The sequence below is a fragment of the Euprymna scolopes genome, chromosome 37, assembly GCF_053919585.1.
Source record: "Euprymna scolopes isolate OS-2025 chromosome 37, ASM5391958v1, whole genome shotgun sequence".
Classification (NCBI taxonomy): Eukaryota; Metazoa; Mollusca; class Cephalopoda; order Sepiida; family Sepiolidae; genus Euprymna; species Euprymna scolopes.
The window spans coordinates 58,652,078-58,669,148 of record NC_136518.1 but is presented as its reverse complement, the minus strand read 5'-3'; the positions used below and the strand labels follow the sequence as shown (position 1 = coordinate 58,669,148).

Below are 17,071 nucleotides of genomic sequence, written 5' to 3'. Positions count from 1 at the left end.
GCTTTGTGCCTCGTTTGTTCATTATGTAATATTTTTATATTCTGTGCAAATAAATATTAGAAAGTGTATCTGTTCTGATGCTACACTTAGTCTATTCAGTCCTCAGTCAGTGAAGAAAAAATCCCAAACTGAGGCCATTTTTATTTGCTCCAATCCAGAGTTCCCCTTTTTGGGGAGCCTGATTTTTCACCATTTTCGAAAACGACCTTGTGTTTAACTTTGCCCTCATGGGGAGGCAAGTGAATAGGAACATATGAGATGAAGAAATTTACATTTCGGCCAACTCCTCCTCTGGCCTTCTTCAGGTTATTAACTGTGATGGGATAGGAATGCCGAGTCTAGTAACTATATCTCTAGTAATTACTGCCTTCCATAATTGTTTTTGCTATCTCACCATTTTTTGGCCAACTAATTGCAGTTAATCCACTGAAGAATGCCTGAGGATGAGTTGGCCGAAACGTGATAAAACAATAACTATGAAGATGAGGATAAGTCTGTAAAAAAAAAAAAAAAAAAAAATTTTGGTTTTCAAAAATATTCTTATTCCATCAACATTTTAAGTATGAATTTGATTATTAAATATAAAAGCATTATTTAAATATATAGCTTTTTACAAATAGGGTTTCTTATAGAAACTAAATTGTTCAAATAAATCTAATTAAAAGGAATACAGTATTAACGAAAATATCTGGCAATAAACATGTACCAATTAATCTGTATATAAATGTTTTATCTTGTTATAATTTGAAAATCTATCTTCCAAAATGTCCCAAATATCTTAATGTAAATGAAGTAAAAAGCATACGAAAATCTAAAAATCAAACAAAATTAATCACATGTTATGAATAATCAAATTCCAGATTCCAAAAACAGCATCACAAAAAAGATGCATCGTAAAAACTGGTGGATACTGTTTGACCTGGGATGGCTTTATAGATCATTCGATTCAATTAGACTCGATGCCTCTGTTCAGTCTTGAAAGACAAAAGATACCCCCCTCCAGCTGTAGGGGGTAGCTGCGTGTGTAATTGTGAGGCAAGAGTTGCACAACACCGAGCCACATCTCTCCTGAATCGGCACTGTCTGAGTCCAGTGGCAAGGGGAAATCCAAGACGACTGGAAACAATGCTGAGATAAGTGGAGAGCACATACAGCACCTGGAAGTCCCAAATGGTGATCCATTTAGTACTGACCAGGCTCAATGTTGCTTAACTTCGGTGATCCAGTGGAAATCGGTGTGTCAACGTGATTATGCCGAACAAGGCATTAAACACTAACAAATAGATTAGCGAAAATGGAGTTTTCAGAAAAATTATACTATTGTCACATTTTATATTTTTGGTATTACTTTTATAAAACTTTGTTACTTCAAATGAAGTATTTGAAAAAGTCATTTTTCTTATTCGTAATAAGTTACCTCCCTTACAACTAGTTAAGCTTCCGAATTGCCATTATTATATAGTATGGTAATTATGATAATAAACTGAAGGGATCTCTTAGTAAAATCGAGTTATCTCCCTCAGCACAATGGCAGTCTACAAACGCGCCAATTCGTATGTTTATAAACGATTATGTAAACCAAAATAAACTTTATAATTTTTTTTTTTTTTTTTTTTTTTTTTTTTTTACTAATTTGCTTGTATTTTCAGTAAAATGTCATCACTGGTAATATTTACCAAGATAAAACTTACTTGGAATAAAATCAATGAAAATCTGCATAAAATTTAGATTAGACTTTTTTTTAATTTTTTTTTTTTTTTTTTTTTTTAATAAATACTTCGCCAATCGTAGTTACTTCCCTTGACAAATAACCAGAGTTAGTTCCCTTTGTTTCTTTTAGGGGAAAACGGGAAGACGCTGAAGACATATATATATATATATATATATATATATATATATATATATATATATATAATGTATATATATAATGTATATATGTATGTTAATTGGTTATATCAACTTGCGAGGTGCTTTTTGAATATGTCAGTTACTTTTTTGTGTTTGTCTGATTTAGATTTTCTGTAGCATTACAAAAGTTGGAGTGGTACTTATGTAGAGTAAGGACAAGCTATCGTCGGAATCGCCCGGACGGTTTACGGAAAAAGTCGGAAAATGCCGAACGAAATATATCGCGCAAACGCTGGCTTTTTTTTTTTTTTTTTTTTTATTTTTATTATTAAAAATAACGAAGTTAATTCAATGAAAAATTTAATTGAAAAATAAAAACAATATTCTTGAATAATTGGACAATTTTTACGAAAATTAAGGAAAAAGACTGATTGTATGAATAAATATTTAATTTTTGAATAACTGATAGCAAAACTTTTTAATTTTTATGATTTTAAAAATTATTTTTGTTATTTTTAAATAGTATTTTTGAATATTTTCAAGTTAAATTAAAGTTTTACGATATCTTTTTATATTAAATTGTTAGCTGAAAGTACAGAATAGTTACAAAACACCCTCCTCCATGTTAAGAATGGCTTTCTAAATTTTATTTCGGCACGGTTCAATAAGTGCACACTATCTATTTTTTTAACAGTTATGATCTTTAAAATTTTTTTGTTTGTTCCAATCAAAACAAACATTTAGATTTTTTTTTATAATGAACCAATGATAGAAGATAAATGTTTTTATTATTTTTTTTATTTATTTATTTATTTTTTTTATCAGCGTTTGGTTTCGACATCTACCGGCGTTTCCCATAAACTGCCCGGACGATTCTAACAGTAGCACGATTCTTATACTGTATAAGTACTGTTGGGTTGTTTTTATTATGATTCTATTGTACGTATTGAGATTCTGATCCAAGTTCTAGAAACATCGCGTCGGCATCTTCCGACATGATTACGGAAGCAGTCGGAAAAAGCCGACATGACACTCAGTTGATAGCAGACGAGAAGTTTCACTGAATCTGAAGTTTTTGAGGGTTTTTTTTTAAACCAGAAAAAAAGCAAACATTTTTTGGGAAGCAGAGGGTTTCGTGGTAGTCATTGCTTTCTCTTAGGAAAGAAAACTTATTGTAAAAAGAAAGTACAATTAAACCTATGGTAACTATTTTTTTTTGTTTTACATTTTTTAAAAAATTTCCCCATTTTTATCTTTTTGTTTCGTTTGATTACAACGTTGCGTTTTGAATTCATCTTTGAGTCTTTATTTATGTGAAAGTGAAACAGTATTTTTTTTTTTTTTTCCTTTTTGCAGTTTCCATGTTTTCGTTGTAAAACAAAATGTCTTATGCAGAATACGGACCGTGCTGAAATAATAACCTTACTTAAACTCATCCTTACCATGGGTAATGGGTGTTTTTTTTTTTTTGGTTTTTTTCTTTATTTTTAGAACTATTCTGTAATTTCATTTTATTCAAAATATATCAAATTGAATTTAACTTGGAAATCCTATCTAAAATATAGCACGGTCAGTATTCTACATAATCATCCAAATTTATTGATTGAATAAAAGTAAAAAAAAAAAAAAAAAAAATGTCAATCTTTTTGTTCATTTTTTTTTTTTTTTTTTTTTTTTCAGTAGATTATCGAATGGTCACTAATATGCCCGGTTATTAAAAGAAAAATATTTAGCATTTTTTTTTTTTTTTTTTTTTAAGGGTTCCCCGTTTCTAACATACAACGCTCTAATAAAATCTGGTAAAATTTTAGAAAAAGCGTGAACTCGAATTAGAAGAAAAAAATATTTTTCTTATAGATTTCGGTCTACTAAAAAAGAATCTGAAAACCCTATCCGTCGCAAAGTAAGAGTTTCGGAGATATTAATATTTTTCCAATGGATTATGTTCTTTATAAAATCAGCTATAATGGCGTAAGTCGGCTGATTGCGCATGCCCACAGAGGCCACTTCACTGACTTCATTTACGCTACGCATGTGAGATAGTCACGTGATATTTCACAAGGCGCATGTATACATGGCGGACATTTTAAATTACAAGAAATATTTTCATAAAAAAAATCTCATTTTATAGTAAAAATAATGCTGTTAGTAAGTTTTCACTACCAGTTTACAAAAAAACATCTTTGTTTTCGTTCTTTTTTGTGATGGAGGGGAGGGCGTAATCATATATAGAAGTTGTATAGCTTAAGAGATGCTTATTCAGTTTAACCGTTTTTCCATAAGTAACGTGCCGAAATTTATCGCAACACTGCCGCCCCCCCCCTCCGCCCCGCCAATATAAAGACGGAATTTTTGTGAAATGTTAATCATTACTCTGCTCGATAAACTTCGGCACGTTACTTACGGAAAAAACGGTTGTTTTTGTAAACTGCTCATGAAAACTGATTTTTTTAGATCAATTAAAAAGCTACGTAACAAAAATGAACCACATTTGTTTTGAATAAACGTGATTTCTCTTCGGTCTATGCGCATGCGCAATCAGCCGACTTACAGCTGATTTTATAAAGAAAATAATCCATTGGCAAAATATTAATATCTCCGAAACTCTTAATTTGCGACGGATAGGGTTTTCAGATTCTTTTTTAGCACACCGAAATCTACAAACCCAATATATTTTTATCTACTAGTTCGAGTTCACGCTTTTTCTAAAATAATACCTAAAAGGTATCTCCCATTTTGGAAACATCGACTATTTTACCGGGGGGGAAAAAAAAAGTTTCGCGAATTAAGCACTTTTAAAACCGTTTTGGTACTCCTTGGGCGTTGAGTTCCATGGCGACTAACAGAAAAATTTAATGGGTAAATATTTACTTTAACTGCAGCAGAACACCGACCAATATTTTTTTTTTTTTTTTTTTTTTTTTTTTTTTTTTTTTTTTTTAGGTTTTCGGGGGGTTGCTGACAACGAATCTGATATTCAAACCTGTCATAAATTTACCGTTTGCATGGTATTAGCGCATCATGTAAGAATAGCATAAACGATGGCGGTGCCGCGGTGAGTTGGCACAAAATAGTGCGAGGGTTCACGAGTTAATACCATGCAAACGGTAAATTTGCGACGGGTTTGAATATCAGATTCGTTGTCAGCGACCCCGAAAACGTAAAAAAAAAACATTTTATTGGTCAGTGTTTTGTTGTAATTAAAGTAAACATTTACCCATTAAATTTTATTTTTTTGCTGGTCGCCATGGAACTCAACGCCCAAGGAGTACCCCATTTTTAAGGCCAAACTGCTCTTAAAAAAAAAAGACAAATTCGCAAAAATTGTGCGAAAAAAGTCGATGCTTCCAAAATGGTGGGGTCGATTTATTACAATGTTGGGTTAAAAACTGAGCATCCCTTAAAAAATGTTAAATATTGGATTATTTTTGTACTTATGATTTGGTAGATTAATAATCCGTTAAAAAAAAAATGAAAAGACGAATTTTTTTTTTTTTTAAATTAGGAGGTACCGCTTCCATACGTGCGTCATAACTATTTTTCTTTTTACCTCCCTCTGCGGAATTTTGTTTTGCTCCGATTACATCGCAGCGTTTTGAGTTCATCTCTGGCATTTTTGGCGTCGTTGGCATCTTTTTCTGTGTCTGCAATCATGCTGGAAGATGGCAATGCAATGTTGCTAGAACTTTGGTCAGAATCTGAATAAATACAGAAATTTGCCCTCCATATTATGTTTTTTTTTTTTTTATTGAAAAAAATGTTTCTTTTTCTGTTGTAATTTTTTGATTTGATTCAAGTATATTTTCATTTTTCATTGTGTTTAAATATATTCTGAGTGTTCAAAAAAAATTTTCTATTTAATTTTAAATAACCAGAAGTAATAGTTTCTTTCTTTGAAGTGTTATCCTTTTGGATTGGAAACTATTTGGAACAAATTTGTAGTGTTGATAGCACAAGTCTTGAAAAGATACGTGGTGAATGCTAGTTGTGACTTTTAATTTAGCAAACAAGGAGTAGACATTTTTGTCCGCCATACTTGTAACCTTTTCCTGTACCTGTTTGGTGTCCAGAGGATTCAACAATGGTTGTCGGGTTTTTTGAACTGATTCTACTTTCCTTCTCCTTTTCATTATAAGCTCCTTACATCAAGTGACTTCACATCTTGTCTGAAGCTACTTCCATTATCTTAAAACTGTTTTTTGCAAATTTTCCAATTAATATAAATGTTGTATTCTTTATCCAAACAATACATTTTTGTTTTGAAAATCATTATTTTATTTTAATGAAATTTAAACATAAAAATGGTAAATTTTGATGTGCTCAATCTAGTATATTGAGCAATTTTATTTGGATGGGATTGTCTTATATAAAAAATATTACCTCTCGAAGTTATTTTGTAAAACTTGAAACCACAAGATTCAATAATCTGTGATCTAATTCATCTCATTATTCTAATTATATACATATATATTTAGTAGGAAAATATATAAATATTTCTTATTTGTTGACATATAGGAATACAAAATCTCTTAAAAACTATTTGTTCAAAAAGAACACAATTTTCAACCTTAAGACATTTTATATTTCTATACGTTAATAGATACAAGATATAAACATATTTTCATTGTGTGCGTATATATATATATATATATATATATATAACTTCGCATTTTACCATGTAATTTGGATGTGAATTTTTATATCCTTTGGATTAACGTCCCTTACTCTATGACATTTAAATACTTAAACAACTTTTAATTGTAATTTTCCATGTCTCCCTGACTTTAGCAAATAAAGTGTAAACCATTATAACTATTTGCTAATATTTTCTCTGAAGAGATGGTAGACATCGAAATCCTGTAGGATAAGAAGTTATATTTCAAATGTATTCTTTGTCTTATAAAGAATAATAAAAATCTTTTGATTTGAAATTCGAACATTTCACGTCATATATTTTTTAGGGTTTGTATTACTGTACACATAGATTCGAAAAAGTTGTCAAAAAACAAATATATAGCAAATAAATGTTATCAAAGGCAAGATAAATTACTTTTCTACCAAACTGGATATAATTTCCGTGTGTTTATTCAGCTCGAAAAGCATACAGTGTTTACCGATATATTGGAAAATTCAAAATGGCGGCCGACTCTCTCCTTAATACGGTAAGTTCGGAAAAAGGTGTAATAAATAATAAACTAGACAAAATACTGTTAGAAACTATTTTGTCTAGTTTATTATTTATTACACCTTTTCCCGAATTTACCGTGTTAAAGAGAGTCGGCCGCCATTTTAAATTTTCCAATACATCGGTAAACACTGTATGCTTTTCGAGCTGAATAAACATGTTACATTGAATAAAAACACGAAAAATATATCCAGTTTGGTAGAAAAGTAATTTATCTTGCCTTTGATAACATTTATTTGTTATATGTTTGTTTTTGTTTTTTTACAACTTTTTCGAATCTGTGTACAGTAATACAAACCCATTTTTTAAATTCATTGAATGACTAAAATTTGATTTATTTGCTCTATATTTTATATCGAGCAATTCTTATTTAGGTGTGGTAGTACTTGTAGAATATTACTGCCAGTATGTATATGTATGTATGTATATATATATATATATATATATATATATATACTTAAGTAGTTCTGATACTACCGACTTATAATGGTAAGCCTCTTGTACGCAAGAACAAAAATGTATCTAAGATTCTGTTCCTTTGCAACAGCAATCCTTGACCTTTTGATTAAAATCAAAGTATGGTATCAGTTCTGATACTATATTTCATGCTTTCTATTCTTGGTCAGTAAAGAAGAAATCCTTCTAGTCGGAAAAATTAAAAAAAAAAAAAAAAGACTTTGTCTAATCTTTCTCTTCTCATAGGGAGGCACATACGAACAGTAAGTAGCAGATAATTTTTTACAGTTAATAAACCAGTTCATGAACTGTAAATCATGATTGATGTTTGTGCAAAGAAAAAAAAAATTAATATTACTATAACATGGGTGTGTAAATTACAGTAGAACCTCGGGATACGGCATTAATCCATTCCGGGATCGTAAGGTAAAATCGCTGTGTGGCAGGTCGTAAGCAAAATTTTATACAGTACATATTAAAAATTAATAACCAAATACAGTACAGTATATAATACACACATATAATTAAATAACACAATAAGGCGGGGCAAATACCATAACCAGGATTCGGAAAATATTGTATTCCACTTCGTAACCTGAAATGTATCTTGGAGGCCACCATATCCTGAGGTTCTACTGTGTGTCTTTATACAGCATTTTTTTTTTTTTTCATTTAAACAAACAGGACAGAAAGCTTGTTAAATTATACCTTTTTTATTATTTTCATTTTACTAATCATTTTTTGCGTTGGAGTCGTAATTGTTGATTTAGGTCCCATGAATATTACTCGTAACATTTTCCTCGGTTCAGACCGGCATCCTCAGTGAGGCCAAGTGGAACCCTAGTGAGAGATGGTCAGTAGAAAGTTTTAGTAGATTGACTCCAACACAGAAAAAAATTAAAAAGGTATATTTAAACAGAAGCTTTCTGTTCTCTTTAATGTTTGTTATATATATATATATATATATATATATATATATATATATATATTCGTATCAAAGTATGGTTCTATTTAAATGTGAATTTTAGTGAAATTTTTTTTTTTTTTGTATTAAAATGTATTTTATTTTTGCAGTCTATTTTCATTATATTATATTTTTCCTGGGAGAGGGGTTTTATATTAAAAAGAATTTCTGTAATCAGTATTAAAGTATGCATTTTCTTTTATGTTTATTTGTATTAAAAAAAAATTTCTATTTCTTCATGAAAGAAACCTTCCCACCAGTTGAACAGTGCACAGAAGAAGAGTTCAAATGCCGGGATGGAAGTTGCATTCAAAAGAGTTATCGCTGCGATCATCAACAAGATTGTCCTGATGGGTCTGATGAAGAAAACTGTGGTAAGTCATCCACAATAAACAGCAAAAAAGCTTGAAGTGTTATTTTACTTGTATGTTTTTCTATACCCTATTGACTCGTATGCAAAGCCAAACGTAATTTAATTTAGTCGTGTTCCCATTCCGTCCAGAAAATGATTGCTTACCCAATGTATTTTTATATAAAAAATAAAAATGACTACGATCAATACTAGTACTTCAGGTTAGCTGATGATGATGTTTAATATCGGGTCATTTGACAAGCAAACATTTATGCATGACAACATATTGTCACTACGAATCCTCCATACATATTTAAATATTGAATTTATTCTGAAGTAAATCGATGCATGCACATATAAAATATTTATAACATACGTTTATAAGCCAAATTACAATGCAATATGATGAAAATAAATTTTTCTATTTCGGCAATAGACGCCATCTCCAAAATTTTAGAACTCTTTCATATCGCGTGCATTAAGCATATTCTTTTGACATTTCAAAATAACAATGCAGACCGACAACATGTAGACTCTTTACTGACTTTTTCTTGAATTTAATTGTGAGGAAATAAAAAAAAAAATACACGCATATATATATATGTAATTTTGAGGATGGCATCTATTGCTAAAATATTAATTTTAAGCAAATGTTTTATTTTCATGATATATCATTGTAATTTGGCTTATAAACCTACTTTGCATGCATTTTATTTTCAAATTGAAACCACGCTTCTATCCCAGAAAATACAACTTTGACTAATATATATATATATATATATATATATAAAAAGGAGATTAAAATAATAGTCTAAAGAGCTGAGTGTATTTCAATGTAACAGTGAAATTACTAGTTTAATTAAAATACAGGAAAGGAAAAGTGCTCGTTGTAATTTAGATGTATAATAAGCTCGATAGGTAAATATCCTAGAGCTAATTCAATATTAAGTAATGTGATTGATAATTTAAAATTTGAAAATCAAATTATAATTAAATTAAAAATCCGTTTTATAAGAAGGAACAACAACAATCAATTATCTGTAAGATCGTTTCGGAAAACAATGCTTTTTATTGTGGTAGACATCAAGTTACGTACAGTAATTACATATAGTTTTTTAATAAGCAAGGTCTCCTCGTCAGCAAATTTTGAAGGGTTTTTATTAAATTTAAAAGACACCATAAATAAACCTAGCATTAAAAGTAAGGCAGATGTATCTTTTAATTTTTCGCTTTTTGAAATCAGGAACTATGGTTAAAATACTCATTTAGATGTTTGCTATAGCTTTTTACCTTATTGAAGTATTTTAACCATAGTTCCTAAATGCTATGACGTCCCAGTAAACACTTAAAACCATTTGAAAATGATTTTCGATATTAAAATAAAACTACTTCATCATTTTATGATTTTTCGAATATGATTTTTTCATTCTGTTGCAGGTACGTAAATTATAAAGATTTTACTATAGTTTTGTTTTTAATGTTATGTTTGAATTGTTTTGTTTTTTTTTAAGGTGCTGGATGTCAACCCGATGAATTCCGATGTCGATCTGGAGATTGTGTCCCTTATAGTAGTTACTGTGATAATCGTCGAGACTGTACAGATGGTAGTGATGAAGAGGATTGTCGTAAGTTCTTTGGAGACTTTATCAATTTGCATCTATATGTAACAGAATTATAAGGCCTATTTCTAAGGACCAATTAGACTTGAAGCACCCTAGAATCAGCAAATACCAAAAGATGACAAATTTGCTTAACTATTTTTTTTTTTAACATTTAAAAATAAATTAAGATTTGATATTCATTTATAATTTTATCTATACCTATGTGTAATAGTCTTGTCGATACTAAGTGATTAATTAAGGTGATTTCATAAAAAAAAAATAGGATGAATTCGTAAAAACCTTTAAAAAAAAAATATTGTGGCCTGCTTTCCAGCTGACTACAATACTGTTGTCTTTAAGTCCAATATAAACAATTTCTTGTTGAGCAATCCCATTAAATAAGCAAATTATAATCGATTTCTCCCACTAACAATTACTACACTGTTGTCCAGGTTACCACCGTACACTCATTTAACTTTATCCTTGAGTAGCCTTCAAGCTTTGATTAGTGATGACTTTCTTTTAAAAAAAAAAAAGGTGGGGGGCGGGGACATCTTCATTTTTTTTTTTTTTTTTTTTTTTTTTTTTTTACTCATGTTATTTTATTTTCTAATTTTTTGTAGCACTTTGTGGCTCAAATGAATTCCGTTGTGGGGATGGAACCTGCCTGAATCAAATGAAGCGATGTGACAGCCGTGCTGATTGTCCCGATGCCTCTGACGAATATGGATGTGGTATGTAGATTTACATTTCAACTGTTTTTCTTCGTTTTGTATTTTTATTTTGTACGTTTTCGTTTTTTAGTTTCTAATTTTTCTAAATTATTTTTGTTTTATATTTATATCTTGTTTGTTTTATTACAGAGATTTTTATTTTAGTTTCTTTTTGATGTTCCAATTTCATATTTTTTAACTATTTTACTTATTCAGCATGTTTTTAAACTCTAATTTTTTTTAATTTTATGCTTTAATTCACAGGTATAACTTAAGCAGGGGTGGTTACTTAAATTTTATATTAGTGTTTCAGGTAGAGGCATAAACAGGGAAGACAGGGTTATGGGCCCCGGGTATCCAAATTGGGTACTTATGCACTTGTTACCGTGCTGAAATAATAACGTTATTATTCTGAAAGCCCATTCTTAACATGGGGTGGGAAGGGTGTTTTGTAACTATTCTGTACTTCCACCTAACAATTTAACAAAAAAAAAAAAAAAAATAGTAAAACTTGATTTTAATTTGAAAATATGATTTTAAAAAATAGCACGGTAACATAAGTGCATAAGCACCCCAAATTGTGATGGTGGCATCCTATCATATTCAAACTCTCCTTTTTTCTGATTATTTCGCAGTACTAGGACTTATACTTGGGTCTTTTGAAAATATTAAGAACCTCAGACAAAATAAAGACCTTTTATCCAAATAGTCGACATTGAATAACTTAAAGGGTTGATATGCTGTAAAACAATCATTTAAATCAAATCAAAATAAAAAATTTCTATTTTTTAATCATAGAAATAACCACAACGTTCTCTAAATCTAGTGTGACAGAATCTTTGTTTCCTGTATGTCTCTACCTCTGTTTCTCCATCGAATATGTTTAACTTTTTCTGTCTTTCGATTTGTCTCCTTAGACTTAAGTTAATAACGAATTTGATAACGTAAACAATGTATGTATAACCTTTGTTAAATACAGCTATACAGGTTTACATATTAAAAATTGTTATGTAAACTAAATTTGTGCCACGTCACTAATAAAACCTCCATAATAATGATGCCATTGTTACCTTTCACTAATAAAGCCCCCATGATAATAATGCCATTATTCCCTTTCACTAATAAAGCCCCCATAATAATGCCATTGTTCCCTTTTCGCTAATAAAGCCCCCATAATAATGCCATTGTTCCCTTTCACTAATAAAGCCCCCATAATAATGCCATTGTTCCCTTTTCACTAATAAAGTCCCCATAAAAATAATGCCATTGTTCCCTTTCACTAATAAAGCCCCCATAATAATAATGCCATTGTTCCCGTTCACTAATAAAGCCCCCATAATAATGCCATTGTTCCCTTTTCACTAATAAAGTCCCCATAATAATAATGCCATTGTTCCCTTTCACTAATAAAGCCCCCATAATAATAATGCCATTGTCCCCTTTCATTAATAAAGCCCCCATAATAATGCCATTGTCCCCTTTCACTAATAAAACCTATAATAATAATGCCCTTGTCCCCTTTCACTAATAAAACCTCCATAATGCCATTGTCCCATTTCACAAATAACCCCCCCCCCTCGTAATAATGTTGTCCTTTCACTAATAAAACCGCCACGGTAATAGTGACTTAATGTCTCTTCACTTTTAAAACATCCATATTTATAATTACTGTATTTTTGTTTTTTATTTTGTTTTTATATTTCTTTTGTTTGTCAGTGCATTTCTTGTTCTTCTGTTTAGTTGTACTTTGTTGACAAGTTTATAATATACTGGACTACTCGTTACCTGTTTTACATATTAAATATTTATCAAAATATGTACCTGTTTGAAATTAAATAAAATAGTCAACTACAGACATGTTTCGCCCTTACTGCAGTTCCTCAGCATGACTGACTATAGCAGTTTTAGAAATCTCAACCACAAGGACTGTAGTCGAGTGCTGTAACTGTTAAGCTATGAAGGTATTGTCTATAAATAACACTACACTTAAATATTCCTAAATCAGTCACAATTCATAACAAGCAATAAAAGTTAAAGATTTTATTATTAGATAGTAATAAGAAAATGAGAAAGACTATTCTCAAACCAAAGAACAGCAGTTTTTCTAAAGTTCCTTGTCCAATGGTTTTGAATTTATGGTGCAGACATACATAATGGTTATCTACTCGTTAGATGAGCATGGCCATTACTAAGATGTTGGACTGAATTTCAATAGTTAAAAACACATGTTAAGTGACAGGAATGTTGCTTTCCCAAAATAACAATTTTTACTAGAACTACCAAAAAAACTCCAAGTACAAAATATCAGGCTTAATAGAGCAACAGTTTTATATAATGGAGTTAATCTTAAAAGGACAACTTGACAAAGGCCTGGGTTTCCTCACTCTGAATAGGCTTACTAATCTTTTTAACATCACGTGTTTATGTATCATAGATCTTCCATTTATCCTTGAGTGCCTTTTGGCTTTAGTAAGTTGTAATTCATTAGCATAAAAAAGAAATGTGGTCATTTATTAATCATATGTTGTACACTGTTCCTCTGATAAATACCAATATTTATTGAGAAATAATTTTGCACTGGCATGATAATATTTTGTCCCATTTTTTTTATTTTTCATTTTGTTTTAGTATTTTTATACTCAAACTATGTTTTTTGTTTAACATGTTTTTAATATTTTTCATTTTGTTTTAGTATTTTTACACATTTAAAATATCTTTTTAACATTTTTTTAAACTAAAAACGAATTTAGTAAGCAAATATGGTGCTACTTTGGCTTGATATCCGCAAGGACTCTCTACATCATACTTTTCTACTTTGGCTTGATATCAGTTAGGAATAATATCTATATCGTTCACCTTTCTACTTTGGCTTGATATCTGCAAGGAATCGATTACTGAGCCTTCAGCGATTTTTCGTTTAACAAGCTGAAGTGTCACAGTCTCTGCTTTGAAAGTTAGGATTAAGGTTCCAGACTTTCTAACCACACATTCTTTCAAAATCAATTCAAAGCGTTTTCCTTCCTCTCGTATCGTGTTGATTGCAATGTGAAGTGTAGATCACATAACAAAACAGACTCATGAAATGTAGATTGCAATGTAAGTGTAAATATCATGCCAAAGTAGATTCATGGTACATAGATTACAAGCCAAAACGGCACTGAAAATATTTATTTTTTGTTGTCTGCCATATGCATTACTGCTCTTGATTAGAACTCTTTAATTATTACCTATTTGAATCTGTTCTATATATTTCCTACCTTCTTTATTCTTTGCTATGCCTTATTTGATGCTAAGCTCGTCATGGTTTACTTTATGTAACAGTAATAAGTACAACACATGGAACCTTCCTTGACAAAGGCTTTAATAAGTTAACCTCATTAAGACAAAGATAGTAAGTAAGGTAAAGTCTCAGAAGTTCTAATCAAGGGAAGTAATTCATGTATGGCGTTAATTATGTTTTGTTTTTAATTTTCATCTAACGTTAACACTGGAAGACTTACTTTTGTTTTTCTTTTTGTTTTCTGCTGTTGTTTTTACAACATTTTAAGAATCAATACCATGCCGACCTGGTCAGTTTAGATGCGAAGGGGGTATGTGTATTGATGGGCGCCTTAAATGTGATGGGGTTGTCAACTGTCCAGATACCTCTGATGAACTTGATTGTCGTAAGTGATCTAGAATTTCAAACTGATCAGTGAAAATTTTCCAAATAACATCTGGCCGAGAAATATTTGCTGACTCTGCTGGCCATTTTTTTTCTCTTGATATTACTCCTCCCTACCCACTGCTGTTGCTGCTACTATTCCTCCTGCAATTTTTTTTTTTTTTTTTTTTTTTTTTTGCTGTAGTGTGATTTTTTTTTTTTAGGGAAAATGCTGCGAAAAATATCATTTCTTCTGATGGTATGGATGGTGATGGTAATAGTGGTGATGGTGGTCGTGGCACTTTAAGAGTTCACAAACTACAAAAGAAGCAAAAGTATTTAATATTTAACTCAAAGAATAGTTTCAATCAAACAATTTCTCTAGTTAAAATCAAAATTGTCCAGATGATTATAAGTAATATGAATTCAAAGTCACTGCGAGCATTTATATAAAAAAAAGAGTGACCCAAATCTTTTTACACACACACACACACACACACACATATATATATATAGATGTAAATCTGAAGAGTCATTTGTCGATAAAATTCTGATTTTCATTTTAACGTTTTGATTGTATTGGTTGGGAAAAAAATATCCCAATTTATATCTATATAATTATTGTGATCATATAAAATCTTATGAGGAGATATATTTTATAGATCAAATTTCAGAAATTACTTCAAGTGTTGAATACATGATTAGAGCTAAGAAAATATATAGTTTATAAGTTACACACAATCGTCATGTTTCATTAAAGTATGAAATCGTCAGGCTAAAAATTTAGTCTGACCATTCCTTACAGGAATGTAATGCGAAAGGTTCTGTGTAATTGAATTATTATATGTATTTCAATAACTTCTATATGTGTGCGTGATATATGTATGTTCAGATCAACTTTGCACCTATTAGTCTGGACCAAACAATCTGTTTAATATGCAGCAAAGTTTGCAAGTCTGCTGCTGGTTTGAGAAAACATCTGATTGTTCATAGGAATACCCTTCATTGCTCAATTTTTATTTCACATCTGCTTCAAGATGTGCAAATCTACAGCGGGACTGCAGAGTCATCGAAGATGGCATGGCCAATGAGATGGAGAGAACTTAATGTGATGGCAATCATCTGGAAAGATGCAACAATCATCATGTGTGTGTGTATATATATATATATATATAGAGAGAGAGAGAGAGTAATATTCAGTACATATTCAATAGAATTTTCAAATATGAAAATTAAGTTCCAGAAATAAATATTCTAACGCGTCTTTTATATATATGCACGTTTCTAAGATTTCAAACACATAAACAATTACGTAGAATAGATAAAAATAAATCTGAGACCCAGATTTTATCAAATATAACAAACGGGGAGAGGGAAACGCTTGTCACCTGAGAGTATTCACCACTACCTTCTAAAATCATGAAAAAAACTGATATTTTGACATTTGTGAAGTTGTTCTTTATTCAGACATTGTTTAATTTGATGCAAACTTATTGAACCATACTTTTCTGAATTTTTTAGGTAAGGATCGGTTATTAGTATTTTGATTCCGTGGTTTACTATTCTCATCTAAATATCATTTTTACGTTTCAGTCAATGTAACCTCTGACGTTCTTCAGGTGGATCTTGTTGAACTCGGGGAATCTGCACAGAATTTTGAATGGAACCTTTCATTTAATTCACGGCTGACAGGACAAGACCAAGAATTAAAAAGGTTCCGTTCAAAGTTCCATACTGATTCCAAAATTCAAAGATTCCAGAGTGCAATAGTCAGAAGTTACATTGACCGGAACATTGTGAAAATGGCACTCAAGATAAGAGTAGTAATATGAAGAATAGAAATATTACGAATTTGTAAAGAGTACATTTCCCATAGATTATAAATTTTTAACATCAGTAAATAAAATTTGTATTTCTGCTTGATGAAAAAGATCAATGCGCATACAGTTTACTAAAACTAAAGTAGAGCCAAAATGTAGAGCGTCAGAAAGGGAATCTTTAGAGGTTGTCTGATTGATTTAATGGATGTAATCGCATTCTTATTGGATCCTATGAAATGAACTCGTATTTTACAAACTGCTTTGTCCAAAAAAAATAAGAATTTTAACCTGATTTTATATAAAGAATCTATATTAATACAGTAGTACCTTTTAACGTGCATATGTACATGTCACGGTTTCCAGATCATAAATTATTTGATTGGAAGATACTATTAATTAAAAAGGAGAATAGGTGATACCATGCTACGAACATTAAATTAGTATATAGATACATTAATTTAATGTTTGTAGTATGTTATCACCTTCTAG

General features: G+C 30.4%; 1 protein-coding gene across 1 annotated transcript in view; it reads left to right on the top strand.

Annotated features, from left to right (window-relative positions):
* LOC145261202 (uncharacterized) overlaps nt 1-17,071 on the top strand; it is a 751,089-nt gene that overhangs the window by 263,347 nt on the left and 470,671 nt on the right. The window contains exons 6-9 of the mRNA XM_080119542.1: nt 8,699-8,827; nt 10,317-10,430; nt 11,030-11,140; nt 14,668-14,784. Coding sequence (XP_079975668.1) covers nt 8,699-8,827; nt 10,317-10,430; nt 11,030-11,140; nt 14,668-14,784 — 471 coding nt within the window. The remainder of the gene's footprint in view (nt 1-8,698; nt 8,828-10,316; nt 10,431-11,029; nt 11,141-14,667; nt 14,785-17,071) is intronic.